This window comes from Phasianus colchicus, chromosome 7 (genome assembly GCF_987193195.1).
Source record: "Phasianus colchicus chromosome 7, bPhaCol1.hap1.1, whole genome shotgun sequence".
Classification (NCBI taxonomy): Eukaryota; Metazoa; Chordata; class Aves; order Galliformes; family Phasianidae; genus Phasianus; species Phasianus colchicus.
Window position 1 is genome coordinate 10,162,283 of NC_143442.1, and position 15,770 is coordinate 10,178,052.

The 15,770-nt window shown below is 40.2% G+C and overlaps 1 protein-coding gene across 1 annotated transcript in view; it reads left to right on the forward strand.

Moving 5' to 3' along the window:
- The window catches only part of ADCY5 (adenylate cyclase 5), a 195,859-nt gene that overhangs the window by 132,866 nt on the left and 47,223 nt on the right, over nucleotides 1-15,770 (forward strand). The window contains exons 4-7 of the mRNA XM_031590642.2: nucleotides 7,466-7,577; nucleotides 7,745-7,872; nucleotides 11,350-11,508; nucleotides 12,519-12,660. Of these exons, the coding sequence (XP_031446502.2) occupies nucleotides 7,466-7,577; nucleotides 7,745-7,872; nucleotides 11,350-11,508; nucleotides 12,519-12,660 (541 nt within the window). The remainder of the gene's footprint in view (nucleotides 1-7,465; nucleotides 7,578-7,744; nucleotides 7,873-11,349; nucleotides 11,509-12,518; nucleotides 12,661-15,770) is intronic.

Sequence of the window (15,770 nt, forward strand, 5' to 3'; positions counted from 1 at the left end):
GTTTTTTTTTATGTTCAGCAGACATCAGCATGTAATTTGGCTTGTGATTATGTAGTAATAAAATTCCTTCCATTCATCTCAAAGTTATCTGTAATGCGTTCCACCTACAGTTAGGCTTGGTAGCCACTGTGTATCTTTTTTAGTTTTGCCTTCCCCAAATGGTTTTTCTTCCCAAAAGGCTATTTATTACTTTTGTTCCCAGTGAAGAATCAGTCTGGTTAAATATAGTCTGCTGAGATAGGAAAATCTATTTAACTCGAGATTTTTAGAGGGAGACAGACAGTAACAGGGTTTTTGGTTTTTTTTTGGTTTGGGTTTTTTTTTTTTTTTTTTTTTGGTATTTAAAATTAAAAATGAGTACTGAAACTGCTTAGCTATGAGTAACTTCTGATAACTGGGATTGCTGCTCATACTTATAGGCTGCAAACCTGTGAAGGTCATGGAAAAACTTTTCCCAGTGTGACTGGTGCTGTCTTCCTCTTCTGCTTGGTGAACTTAATTTCTTCTTGTTTCCTGCATTGGTAGTGAAGGGCAGATCGCAGGCATTGAGATGAGGAACATCGACCATGGTGGAAAGTGCAGTGGCATTTTTCTCAGCATCTCTTGGGAGTGCTAGGAGAAGTAGATGCTCTCAGATGACAGTTCCCAGAAGCACACTGCTAAGCTGACGCTGCTAAATCCACAAACACTGATAGTTTCTGCTGGTTATATCCACCTCCCATCTGTGTTCCCCAGGCAGCTCTGACCTCCACTCTCTCATCTGTGAACAAACATGGGAAAATCAAGTAAACATAGGGTTCTGGAGTTGATATCTTTGCAAATGAGCTTTGCTGTCGTTGTTCAGGAGCTCTGTGGATGGCGGTCTGCACGTTGCTGCCGATGTCTCCAGAGCCATCTGGTCTACTGCTTTGATGTCAGTTCTCACACTGCCACCAGCTTCAGTTGGTATGATACTGCAGAGTGAATTTGAACAAGGAGTATGTTTTTGGTTTACATTAGTGACTACTCTGGAAGAGGTACGGGGGCTTTCTGCATTTACTCTTAACAAAATGGTGAAAAGGCCCACAGTTTTCTAGGCTTTTGTTTTTGTAGAGTGTTGTTTTTTTGTGTGTGTGTATTTCATCCTGTCTTATTTTGTTCTTTCTTTCTCTCAAGTTTTACTTTGCTTATTGCATTATCACAGCATTCATGTAAGTATATGCCTTCTCACCTTCTTCAACAAGTAGAGCTAGCATGGTTGTGTCCTGCTGATCAATGCATCACAGAAGTGCTACAGCTCAATTAAAATAAGCAATTTCCAATAGCAAAAGGGATCTTCTAATGGATCTTCTGTGAAATGACCATAAAAGTTCAGGAAAGAGAGAGATTATCTTTTTACTGCTGTTTTGTGATGGGTTTTTGTTTTTCCCATGACTGAAGAAAAAGGAAAGAAATATTTTAACCTCTGTTCAGTCTGACTTCCTGCTGTTCTGGAGAATATATTTTGTATTGCTAAGGCTAAGACCTTAGCCTGTCTTGTAGACATCCCTAGAGAGTTACGACTGACGTTGTTGAGACCTGAGTTGATCTGGAAGCAGCAAGAAGCCTTTGCCAGGCCCTTCTCTGGGCTGTCCCTCAGTTCAGTGAGCTATGTGGGCCACTTCCATCTCCTTAGGTGGGTCTTGCTGTTCTTGCTCAGATCTGGTCTGCTTGGCTGTGGTCACTCCATATGGTATACTTTAGTCTCTGCTCCATTTCATTTGTTCTTTTGTTACTGTTTAACACTGGAGGGTAAGTACATCATGATGTTTTCTCACTTTCCAGAAGCTGAGATTCTTCATGTGTATAGGATGGGTAGAAGAGAGCACACAGAGATCCTCCATGCCATGCCATCCCCAAGAGGGGTATCAGTAGAAAAGAGAAGAGTGATACCATGTCTACCCTGGGTACTTCTAGATGAATTTAGCACTACATTTATGATGCTGAAGCATACACTGTAAAACAAGTTTGGGGCTTAGTCTGCTGGCAGAGAACTGACTTAAAGAAATGTCCAAGTATGAAAATTGACTCATTTATCAAACTGCTCAAGAAATGCTGTCCTATGGAGGTACTCAAAAACCTCCCGGACACAGTCCTGGGCAATTGGCTGTAGGTGGCCCTGCTTGAGCAGGGGTTGGGCCAAAGGATCTCCAGAGGTCCTTTCCAACCTCAGTCATTCTGTGATTCATTTGCTATTACAGGGCTCAACCCAACCCTTCAACTGAAAGTTTTGTCATCTTCATCTCAATCCATCCTTCTTTCTCCTTCCTTATTTGTAGCATCACTTATCAACTAGCAACACCACTAGTAGCGTGGTGTTGTAAAATAACAGCAGCATGTTTGAGACATTATCCTTGCCAGTTAGCCTGGTGAATTCACTAACATGCACATGCTGTGCCTACAGCAAGTGACTTACTCTTGTTATACCTTTACTGGTGAGTGCAAATTAGTGAGCTTGTATTTAATGAGTGATTATTATTTTATTTTGGTGCATTAACTTTTCCTTCTCTTTTTAGGTACCCTTCATTACAGTAAAATACCATGGCTTTGCTTCACGTATAGTCAGATGCACTTCACTGTTTTTATAAGTCATTAAAGCTTACCAAGTCTGGGGTTTTGTTGTTTCCCATGCAGTGCCTGTGGTGTTCGGTTTCCAGTAACACATGGTGTTTATATTCATGACTGGCATTACCGTTGTGATGGTGATAGGGTTTGTGTTTCTTGCCTTGCTTGATTTATGTTGTGGCTGGCGTACATGGCACGCACATGTCTCAAAATAGAACACAACTGTTTTTTTGTTTTTACATTAGAAATACTGATGATTTAATTTAGCATTTTGAACGATCCTGCATTTGCAAGGAAACCTGGCTGTGTTGTATCCCTCCTTTGATAACTCTATTAGCTTCAGACATTTAAGACTGCACTTCAGAATCACTCTGCGTAGGTGTCTGTGGATTTTAAAAATCCCATGTGGTTTTCCTACTTCCCACTTTTTGCTTAGCTCTTCCTACCCCTTAGGTTCTTTGATTTCTGGCAAGATCTCTCTCCTTTCCCACATTTTTGCTAAGAACTCTCTCCTTTACCATCCAAAAGATGCTGCAATGCTTCTTACTTTGGGGGGTGCTAGCTGTGCAGTTCCAGTGAAGATTGCCTGAATTACAGGAGCTACTTTTAAATGGTCTAAGTGGTTGTACCTGAGATGCATTGGGATGGTGCTGGGCACGGACAGCCCCTGAAACTGGGCTGATCCAATTGCAGGCCACTGTGGGCCCTGCATCATGGAGCAATACCACCGGCTGGTTCCCACTGCAGGCTCTGAGCAGCGGGGATGGCGACAGGACCTGGAAGCTTCTCAAGCTGCTCCTCATCTCTCTTCTCCACCAGTGTCACGAGCCACATAGGGCAATAGCCACAAAGCTCAGCTTGCCTTGTACAGCTATGAAGTCTTGAGTCAGTCCTTGCTGGAAATAGGAGCTGAAATAGGAACTTAGGAAAGTATTCACCTCTACCCTATAACATATTCTGTGGTACTTTTTGACCTAAATTAAACAGAAATAATTTTTGAAAAACCTAGTAAAATCAATGTTAACTCCACTTTTCTTGCCCTTCCTTCCCAGAGCTATTTTTTTGTATGGTTTTTTGTTTTTTGTTTTTTTGTTTTTTTTTTTTTTCTTTTTGAGGCCATACCCTGGTTAGTGCTGGGCAAAACCCAAATCAGATGATAACTGAAGTCAGTGATGAAGTGGAAAATATATCAAGAGCTCTGAAGCCATTACAACACTTTAATTACTTGTGAAACTGGTTTTTCCACACAGTAATAGCCTTCCAGAAGGGACTGGGACCCTCTGCTGATAATAGTTGCTGAAGCCCAGACTGCAGATTGTGTGGTCAATCCCTTCCAGTCAGCTTCATGTAATACTACTTCTAAACCACTCACTTATCTCACATTATTTTATAACTGTAGGAATTATGTCATTTGACCTTCTGCTGACCACTGTCATTTACCCCAAATTTTGGCACAAAGAAGGCTTATTACTGGCACTATGCTCCCACCAGCAAGGAAATGCCTTGACCTCTGAAGACTGACAAATAGTCGGTTTAAGTTGTGCCCCTCATTACAATCATCCATCAGCAGCAGCAGTCTTCTCATTACTGAGGGTAGTCTGAAATGAAAGTCTGAACTGAGCTGTGAGCAGAGACCCAGGGGTAGGGGAGAAGCTCTGTGCTGAAGGCTTGTGATCTCAGTACAATAAACTTGCAGGAATGGGAGATGTTCCTGCAGCCTCACAGTGTTTTGCATGTTCAAGGAGACCTTACAGGCTCCTTTTTAAAGAAAAGTTCTGGCTAAGCACAGGTGAAGTTCACATGCCATTATCTGATAGGTATTATAAATATTTTTTCCTAGTTGCATATTTTGCAAGGAGAAGGGTGAATTTAGGGGTTACTGGGGCTAGTAACAAAAGGAATGGATGTGGCATGGCACAACACCTTGTATACTGAACTCTATTCCTCTTCTATGGGCCACTGACAGGACTGGGGGTGATAAGCTCAGTTTTTGTCTCTGCTTGCTGGAGCTGCTGGAACAGTGCAGCAGGAGCGTGCTGAGGGAACAGATGAGCAGCAGGAGTAAAATGTGATTTAGTGGCTCTCAGAGCTTATTATTGACAATGGAGGACTGAAGCTTCAGGCTGGAGTCCTGTTTGAAAGGCTGTTTTCTCTAGCTCTTTCCCCAGTCTGTTGCCACAGGTGTAACTTTTCTCTCTCTGCCTTCAGGGCACAGATCACTCCCCTTTCTTTTTGTGCCTTGAGGAGGTTTTATGTCCCCTGCAGCGTTTGTGCTGCAAAATGGACAATGAGAGCCCAGGTAGCATCTTCTGATGGCTCAGTTGCTTAGACAGGTGCTTGCAGAGGTCTTAATCTGTTTCTAATCTGCAGTGCTTAGCTGCTGCTGCTGTGATATCCAGTTAGCAGATGTGGAAGAGGGCACCATGCTCAGTCAGATGGATGCCTTTTTGTTAACCACAAAGTGCAAAGTCATGTGAAGGGATTACTTAATATGTAACCAATTCTAAGTAGGTTTTCATATAAACAGCAAAACTCACATGCTGGATGGAGCTCTTTCCTTTATTGCCTAACATCATGTCCATGTTGAAGGCTCTGAGGAGACTGGAAGCATCTAAGAAAGAACTGAATTATTCCTTTACTTTAGATAAACTATTTTTCCTTGTCTTCCCTCTCCAAAATGATCAAGCTGACTCTGTTGAAATTATTTTATGCACTCCTCTGTCCTCAAACAAAACACTCACCCAGAGAAGCATCTGATGGGATAAATGTTGGCTTTCTAACAGAGGGATCAGACAAAATTAACTTCCAAATACTGCTTCTGGCTCATGCACTTAATGCATCTTCGAGTCCCATCTTGCAACTTTTCAAGGCTTTGTTATCATAATAAACCCATTTGTAATTGCTTATAATTGCAGTTTTCAAGAACTTGGCCAGAGTGATGCATGTGGGGCTGCAGCTGTCCTTGGAAGTGCAAGACTATAGGGTCAACCCAAAGGAGTAGCTGCTGAATTCAAACAAGAATCAATTTATTGATTGCCTGCAGAAGATTGGAGGTTTCAGAAAATGTTGTAATCAGGTAGCTTAAATTTAAAAGGCCGTGAATCTGTGCATAGGTTGGCTCCATAGGTCTCCACTGATTGCTTCGTTTACCTAGTTGAAAATATTGCTGCAGTTTAACTCTGGGAACATCCGATGCATTTATCTGGCACAATAGTAATGGTGAGAGGAGGGGTCAGCCTTCAGTCATTTATCCATGTTTATTAAGGCACTACAGTGGCAGTGATTTTCTGAATAGGGCATGAGGAGGTGGCTCAGGGTATTCCTATGTAGAGTCTTCAGATATACCCTATGTCACATTGCACTGTTTGCTCTATGCTTCTCCTGTTTTAACACACACATCTGTAATAACACACACACAAAGGCAGAGTGTGAACATGTCCTCAAGTGAAGAATTTGCTACTTGCCCTATGGTGGAACAGGAACAAATCCACATCCCTCTGAATGAATGGGTTTGCATTGATTTTATGCATTTTATATATTGTGTCTTTCATGTGTGACACATAGTCCACTCTTGAAAACTTAGCAGTCATGTTACAGAAGTATTATGTAGATTTTCAGCTTGCAACAAGATACATTTTGTTACTGCCACTGAAGCTGGATGAATTTCCTATTTCTACATTGCATAAGAAAACATACTTAAGTTGCTTAGAGAGCAGTATAGACATCTTGAATATTTCAGTAGGTTTCAAGTGTATTTCTCTGGGAAGTTTGCTTCTATTTGTAAATATGTGAAACACTGATATATTTTGTGTATATTTTGTCAAGAGTTTTTAAAAATGGCAAAGTATATTTTCATTCAGACATCCCTGCGTTCCTCTTTTGTATTTTTCTTGTACAATTTAACCTCAGTCTGACCAGCGAATAAATATTTAATGCACTTTGGTTGGTGATTTATTGGAGCTGAAATGTAGAAAAAGAGCATGAAAAGCATGCCAGAATTAAAAGTGTTTTGGGATTTTTGCAAAAAATGCTTCTGAAAATGTTTTGGGTTTTTTTGTCTTTGTTTCTTGCCTGAATACATTACCATGAAATCACAGTTTCTGCAATTGCTGAAAACACGTCAGAATTTTATTTTACAAAGAAGAAACAATTTTGAAGTGCTTGTTATTTACATTTTTAATTTCTCTTTTCATTCAAATGCAGTTTGCAGCTTCAAAGAAGAAATCAGCTATTGTTAAAAGTTCTAATACAATAATATGTGACATGAGTTTTATGTTTGTATCAATATGCATGCATATATAAATGCTGTCTGTCTGAGATCTGTATAGACAGAATCTGGTGCTTGTTTTGCTGAACAGTTTCAAATGCGGCATAATGGCTTTGTTTGATTGCAAATCAGTGTTTTCAGTGTTGTAATTGTTTCTGAGACAGAGTAATTTCTGAGGCTCTGTGTATTATAGGGACTTTATGTTGTGGCTGCACTTTGAGGGGGGGGGAGGGGGAGGGGGCAAAGGTGTGTTGTTTTCCTGCAGTGGAGTTGAGAATTAGGCAATGTTATTGAGCTGACAGATGCAGGAATGTGAAGAAAACAGTAAGTGGGCTAGGCTGCCCTGGCCATTGTGTAAGAGAGCCTGGCTGTTAATAATGTTTGGTAGCTTTATCCAGCACCTCTGGTTCCCAACATACTGTACGTTTTCTGTTACAGAGCAGAGGTGGGAGAAAGAAAGGCCATGGGGTTTTCAGCCCTTTCTAAACTCTGTCTCTGTAGAGACACCCCTATTTCACATGTCTACCCAACCCAGGACTTCTAACCCAGAGCTTACACAAATATCAGCAACAAATTGATGACACTTTCATTTTTTTTTCTCTTTTTTTTCCCAAGCATCCTCTTTGCAGACATAGAGGGTTTCACAAGTCTGGCCTCCCAGTGCACTGCTCAGGAGCTGGTCATGACGCTGAACGAGCTCTTTGCCAGATTTGATAAGCTAGCAGCTGTAAGTTTTCTTTTATAATTCTGTTATATTTTTTTTTCCTGTTGCAAGAATGACAAACTGTGCTGGTTCACTGGATTTCTGTAAATATTCTCTGCCCTAAAAGGCAAGCTATTGCAAGCATGAATATAAGCTAAATGCTTCTCTCTCCTTTATTATTATTTTTTTAGGAGAACCACTGTTTACGTATCAAGATCCTGGGTGATTGCTATTACTGTGTGTCTGGGTTGCCAGAAGCAAGAGCTGACCATGCACACTGCTGTGTTGAAATGGGAATGGATATGATAGAGGCCATCTCGTAAGTACCATATTCCCTATGGAGAATTTCAGAACAAATAGCAAGGAGATTCACTTCCAGTTAGATATTCCATGCATTGCAGCAAAATAGCCAAGCTGGGGGATTGATGGCAGTAGAGACCAACTGGAATAAGTTAACAAAATGCAGTGAAGGTTTCACAGCAGAAAAACAGATGCTTGAATCTGTTACAGCCATGTGGAGATCAGAGCTCCATCTCCTGATGACAATGGCAAAGGTTACCATCACTGGTGGAAGTCTCATTCCCAAAGGATTCCGGTGAATAACAGAAATGTGAAATCAAAGGATTAATAATAACTTTATTAAATTTCAATCACTCTGTACTTATCTGTTTTTGAACCAGCTGTTTACTCACAGTACAACTCCTCTGCTAATGTCTGTCTTTTTCTAGTTAAGCTTCTTCATGTGTTCTGATACCAAGTAGGTCAGATTCAGCACTTTCTGACTTTAGACAAATTATCGAGGAAACTGACAAGGTTGGTCTGACACAGACATATCCATGATGCTTTTTACTTTATTTCTACTTACATCTCCATTTTAGGATTTTTCTTTTAAATTTTTGTTCTGTATTTGTCCAGTGTCCTCCACTGTCTTTGGGAAATAACAAACATGAGACCCTTATCTAGTAATATTACTTGGAGGATCGCAAACAATATTGAATAGTGATTGCTTCAGATGTAAGCTCTCACATGCCAGTACTTTCAGCATGTGGGGAAATGAGATCTGTTTGGTCATCATGAGTGCATGCAAGTTTAGGCACAAAGTTCATTCAGCTTTGAATGGTAACTGAGCAGACCTCGATATCTACACCATCCTTGCTGCCCAGAGAATCTGCATCTTTTTCCTTTCTCTTCTATTTTTTTCTCTGTGAAAGCATCTTCTAAAATATCCACAATACTAGCAGAGATGTCTCTATGCAGTACTCTTCTCATTTTCCTCACTAAGTAGATTGAGATTTCACTTAATCTTGGGAAAGACTAGAGGTACATAGTCTGAGCTTGATATAGTACATCCTGTACATCTGGATTTCTGCAAGGATGCAAATAGACACCCACAGTTCTCAGCATCATTTTCTCAACACACATACATAATTTGAAAAGCGTTGTTTTCAACTAGGAGAGCCTATTCAAAAAGCAATAGGCAGCAGCATTTCCTTGTTTTGCATACAATGTATGTTGTCAAGACCTACTAGCTCTTATCTGGTCTAAACTCTTATTACTTTGCACTGGCCTCCTTTTGGGCTTTGTATGCAAGATGCAAAATAAAAAGAGTTGTAAGTAACTAGTTTTCAGTAGTCCTTGGAAGGGTGCTATTTATTCTGCATGAAGTACAGTTAAGTGGCAGGTGACAAAGTGTCTTGTCAAACACAAGAAGGTTCTTACTGAACCAACCCTATGAAGAAAATTCTGTGTACATTAACCAAAAAAGTCTCACTTTCTGCAGTAGCTGACTTGATGAAATCCACAGACCTTGACACATAACCCCCCCAAGGCTGACTCAGATGTCTAGACTTCATTGATTACTCCACCTCTCCTTGAAATAAACCAAGCTGAAGTGCACTTGATGCTTGTTTAAAAATAGCTCTTCAGCAGCCTTTGAAACTGGTTTCCCACTTGCTGTGGAATGAATGCGTTTAACAGTGTTATCTTTTAATAAGTCTGGAAGGTGTTGTTGTTTTCCTTCCCCCTGCTTTCCCCTCCTCCACCTACCCAAAGGATCATAAGGGGTTTCACAATTCTGGTAACAAATATCTACTGAAAGTTCACCTGCGGGGTTCACCAACACTAGGACTTGCTTGTAGGCCTATTTCATCTGTACACAACAAGAGCAGATCAGAAATTCATTGTATTTCTGGTAGAAATCTAAAAAATGAAAAGATAACAAAAGCAATTCCTTTTCTTTATGAAGGGTAACAAAGCTTATTTGCTTGCTGCAGAGTCTGATGAAAGTCACCTTCTCATCCACGACCATACTGGGAAAAGTACCCTTGTCCTGTGTCAACAACATGGCTTGGCACAGGGTGCATTGAGCTTTGTGGCTGTCAGGCAGTGTGTTCCTCCTCCCTCCCTAGCACTGCATGCATATTACAGCTGCAGTTGTCCTTGTAAAGCTTATGGCTGCAGCTGCATTTTCATGACTCCAGTTCTGAATCCTTTCCTAAGTGATGTAGTTCAAGCTCTTTCAGTGGTACCTTATTTATCTCAGCTTCCCTTCACTTCTGGGGAATCTCAGCAACTTGTTCATGAACGTGTTTATTATTTTTATTAAAACAGTGTATGTCAGTTCAGCAAGTAGATAATGAAATATCAGAAGATAGAGATTGTAAGGAGAATGGTATTGTAAGTGTAGGGTAGGAGCTGTTTCAAAGAGAAATGTCTTGAATATCCTTTTAAGGGGTGCATTACACTGTAAGGAGTGAATTAGAATCCAGAATTGGTCTATCTTTAATCATCATTTTCATCAATAGATAAAGTTAAATATTAGCTCTGTGTTGATGTTAGGAAATTGGGAGGACTTACGTGTCCAAGATGGTGTAAGGAGTAATAAGACCCTGAAGACCAAAGAGACTGAAATCTGGTAGGTACAAAGTATGACTTCACGCTGCAATGGCTAACAGCTCAAAGGAAAGGACTGTCCTGTGTGATGTGGGTGAATTTCCCCATGGAACACAGGCATTCTGGAAATGGTATGACCAGCAATAATGAGAAGCAGAATTGTTCTGATGGCTTCATCAAGACTCTCCCCTACCCACATTCCTGAATATATGTTTCATGTGAAAAATCTTGAAGTTAACTTTTGCCCTAAAAGGGCAAAACCCACAAAGTATTCCAGCAGTCATTTGGGGAGTAAACAGAGCATCCAAGACCTCATTAAAATCAGAACTTGAGTATTTGTAGCAGCCTGTTTGGAGTAACTGCAATAGATGTGGTTCTCTGGTTTTGCTGCTCTGACTGTAGCTCTAAGACCCATTCAAGCTTTCCAGTGCCAATAGGGTATTTCACACACATATCATGTTTCATCTGTGGAACAGTTGGTGCATGGTGCTGTACAGACAAATTAAGATCTCTGAAATCATTTCCTTTTTCTCTTTGAAACATGCTATTAGTCTTAATGAGTCTAAGTGCTGGCAGGTTATGTCCAGCTTTGGTATGGAAATCAGAGACCTTTCCTTTCACTGTTCCCAAAGATTTTTTTCATGATTTTTCAACTTGGCTGTGAGTTCAGAGGACATGGATTTACTCCAAGGGGTCCTCTAATCTTATTAGTGCTCTGCTTGGTCAGCCAGGCCATCCAAATACAGTACAGTCTATCTGGTTTTGTTTTGTTGTCCTGTGGATGAGCAGCACTGTGTGTATGCATGAATAATGTATAGGTCAGTGTGGATGTTTGTGTTCTGTGCAAGCCTGTGCCACTGACAGCAGTTCTTAGTGATGTCTCTTTTCCTATATTTTTTTTCAGATTAGTCCGGGAGGTGACAGGAGTAAATGTCAATATGAGAGTTGGAATCCACAGCGGGAGAGTTCACTGTGGAGTCTTGGGCCTTAGGAAGTGGCAGTTCGACGTGTGGTCGAATGACGTTACATTAGCCAACCACATGGAAGCAGGGGGCAAAGCTGGGTAAGTTGCTTCATCAAAGCCGTCGTGGTCACTTGGGTGTTGTTTTTGTGTCTGACACTTTGCAGAGAGGTGTGGAAATGGGGGAAAGAGGTTTTGACAGTCTGTATACCTGCTGTGAAATTATCTGTGGTTATAGTTTTCTGAACATACGCAGATGTTAGCAAGGTTATTCAGTTGTCTATATGCATGTCTTAGGTTACAGAAAGTCTACAAATTCCCAAGATGGGCATATCCTTCTGTGGTAAGAATTGAATTCCTTCTCTGTGAAACAAAGCTGATAGCTACAGTAGACAAGAACAGGTCTGTGTGAACACTAGCAGAGCTGGCTATGGTTCCAAAGAACGTGGCTGTATGTCAACGACACCTGCTGGAGAGCATTCCATCTGTTATTGGATGTTATGAGAAGAGTTGTTTCAGTCTTGCTTTCTGTTTTGAAACTCTCCTTTGAGAGAGCAGAATCAGTTCTTAGTTCATGACTGTTCGGACCAGCTGAAGTCTGACTTGCTGCCACTCTGTCCCTGGGAGATATTTGCTCAAAACAACTTTCCATGTCTGTTTAAACAACTTTCCTCTGTGCTGGAAGAATGTGTAAGAGTATGATTCTCAGTGGGTTACCTTTACAGGCACTCTTGTACCAGTGACTAGAGGGATGCAACAAAAAAAGATATGTGCTACAGTATGTATTACATATGCCCATTAAATAGACTTTAAAGGGTCTGTATGTGCCAAAAATATATGTATCTGTTAGAGTGATCAAGGCATTGTATCTAAGGATGTGCTTATAAATGGATGTGTAACATGCTTCTCACTTTAGAGTTTGTCTCCTTCCCTGCTTCCTCTAAAACATACAGAACTTCTGATACACATCTGTAAGTGGCATGGCTAAATAAGTTGGGTTTTTGTGCTGGTTTGTTACAGGACATGTAGTCTGTTGCTGACAGGAACTGACTTATAGACAAATGATAATTTCTCAAGCGTACAAAACTGTCTTGTCTTTTGTCTCCTGTAAGACGTATCCATATAACGAAAGCAACCCTGAACTATCTCAATGGAGACTACGAGGTGGAGCTGGGCTTTGGAGGGGAACGCAATGCTTATCTGAAAGAGCACAGCATCGAGACCTTCTTGATTGTACGATGCAGCCAGAAACGGGTAAGGTCATGAAAACAAATGCAAGTTTCAGATACTTTTAACAACTAGGTGGTCTCCAACACATCCAAGCAGAGCAAACACTAGCTATTTTAGAGGAGTGAGGACTCTGTGAACAAGGCAGTTGACCATCTGAACTTTGGTGGCAAAAATTCCGATTTCACTTCTTCCTGAATTCTGCATGTGTAGAATGGAGTCTAGCCAGCTTCTGCAAAGGTTTCTCCACCAAGTACTTTTTAGTTCTATCAAAATATGTCCTGGGTTATTTTAAAAACCATTTTTAAGGATGGTTTTCATATAGATTTGCTCTTTTTTTTTTTTTCCCTATTAAATTTGATACTTGTGCAAGTTCTTACAGCAACAGATAAAAACAAGTATGTTTTTGTCCACTGGCTCACTTGTATTGCCACAAACATAATGTTTAGAGCAGTTCTTTTCGTGACTTTTCAGCCTTTGCTTCTGAAGATGGGAAAATCTGACCCCCTACAATGATGAATGACACTGTGACAGTGGGATGAGATCATAGCTATTGCTATGACACAGATCAAACTGCACAAAATAATGCTATTAGGACACTGCTTGTTTGAACTTGCATCAAGTCACACTCAAATGGACTTCAGCCAATATATAGCTTTTTATGACATGACAGAAATTAGGTTGATATTAACACTAGTTTGTATTTTTTAAACAATGGTAAACTTTAGTACTAGAAAAAGAAAAACATTTTTGATCACCTAGATGAGTCTACCCAATGATACTTCTCTAAGCAGTTTCTGCAGTATAGATGCTGCTTTCCTATTCATAGTACAGACAGGCATATAAATGTTGGCCTCAACAGAAAATCATGTCAAATGTTTCTGAATCAAAGATCAATTAAATCTACCTAGAGCCATAAATGTGGCAATCATGTGATTAAATTAGTAAGTATTTGCGACCAGTTCCAATAGCGTGGTTGCTATGAATAGCTGTAACACCAATACAGAACTACTTGGTTACCATTGCCTCATTTCCTGAGAGAATGGAAGCCTCAAATCTCCTTAATGAATATTGTATAAAAAGTCTTCAAGAAAAACCCTTATCATCTCCTAAAGGAAGAAGCTGATGTTTTGGTTTCTATCTGCTCATGCAGTAAATCTCATTAACAGTTGTCAATCTTCAAAAGAAGATTAGAGCTTGCAGTACAAGTGTATTGTTTCCTGAGTATCATTGCATGTCAGTGGACCAGCTGATATTCATACCTAAACCACTTCATTTCTGGGTACATTCAAGAACATAAACCACAATACCTTTATCAGGCCCCATCTCCAGAGGTGGAGAAGATATATTGACTTGTTAAATCATGCAGTCACCTCCCTGTCTGCATCTTCTTGTGGAGAACAGAAGGTTTCTGGAGAGAAAAGGAAAAATTAGGAAAACATCAGGTTTCTGCTCCTTGCCAGTGGAGAGAAAACACTCAGAAGATACCATAGCATATAGAACTTGACTTTGTTTTTGAACAGAGAGCACCTTGTGACAAGCAGACTGGATAGAGAGATATGAGTATTCCATTCTATACGTAAAATAAAATGTTCCCTCCTCCCCATTTTCTTTCACCACTTTATCTGTGTTTGTTACAGCTTTGTTAAGTAGTAGCTGAAGTCTCCATGCACTACTGTAATGCTGCTTATACATGCTGCATCCCAGAGTTGAGAATAGGGACATGCTCATGATATATGTAATTTTTGTGCTAAATTGAAACATAAAGAAATTGCTACCCAGTGTCATAGATTGTAATTCTTGGAGCTTGAGGGGCTCCTGGTTTGCTCATACTTCTGCAGACTTCTTTCTCCATAGCCATTTTCTCTCCCTTTGTGAGTAGTTTCAAGTTCTCTCCTTTCTTGAAAATTCATTTTCACTTAATAGGAAGATCAGAAGCGAGAAAAGCTTTCTCCAGTAGCCAGCTTGGTCTGTCTTGAATATTTTGCTAGACGTTAGGAGAATTTGTAGCACTTCACTTTTGCTTTCCATTTCTGCTTGACTTTGATGACTTCCTGTGATGTATTTAGCCAGGTTTTCATTTGTGTCTGTCCCAGTAATGACCATAAAGTGTTCACTTAACTTAGTCATGGCTTCCTGTGAGTTGTGTCGGGGTTCCTGCTGTCCTCAAACACAAGCTGTGGGGTTTTCATTAGAGAGCTCTCTGTGCATGCCATTGTGATCCTAGCTAGCAGCATCTCTTCTGCTGGAGAGAGCATAAATCATGTCTGCCTGAATTTTTACCCTCTTGGGCCTAGGCAAGGACAAGGGGAACATTTCCCATACCCTATGTTTCTTCTGTTCACATGGCTTTCAATCTGTTCTGCTGGTTATGCCATTAGATGAAGAATACTTGTTTAAAATCTTGTCCCTTCAAGGGTGTAACTTATGTCAGGTTTCGCTAAGAATGTTTTTTGATGGATGCTAGAATATTGTCCCTTGGATTCTGGTTTCTGCAAGGTGATGAAAATATTCTAACATTTGCTTTGATCAGGCTGCCAGTTGCCTTCCCTTCATAACAACTTCTTGCAGAATGAAAGGTGTTGTCCATGTGTAGTAGATGAGTCTGCTCTTAACCTTGAAATGACATTATTAGTTCAAGTAGTGCAAGTTCATGCTTGAAGGCTCCATATTAAAACCCTGCTGTTACTTCAGGTGTGATCAGGTACATCTGCACCATACCTCACAGTTCTGATGTCCTTTCAGAAAGCACAAACTACTTAGCTGCAATTGGCATTGCAAGACTTCTTTCAGCTTAAACTCTGTGTCCTTCTGAAACATCAGCCTTTTGACAGTGGTATTTCTCATGTTCTGTCTCTGGATTTGATTGAGCCTAAATTCTGAACAGCTCTCACACTTGCACATTCTGATATGATCAGTCATTGGGAAAATACTGTTAATGAGTTTAAGTGGATATTAATATCTTAAGGCAGCAATGCATGGGGCAGTTTTGTTGGTTTTTTTTTGCATATAGATCATCAAATTTTATTTCCTAATTCAGTCTCTTCTGTGTTGTGAGAAAACTCCATTGAAAAGCTGAATGAATGCACACAGTTATTAATATATATGTAAAGAAATGAATCAAAGAACAAAACAAA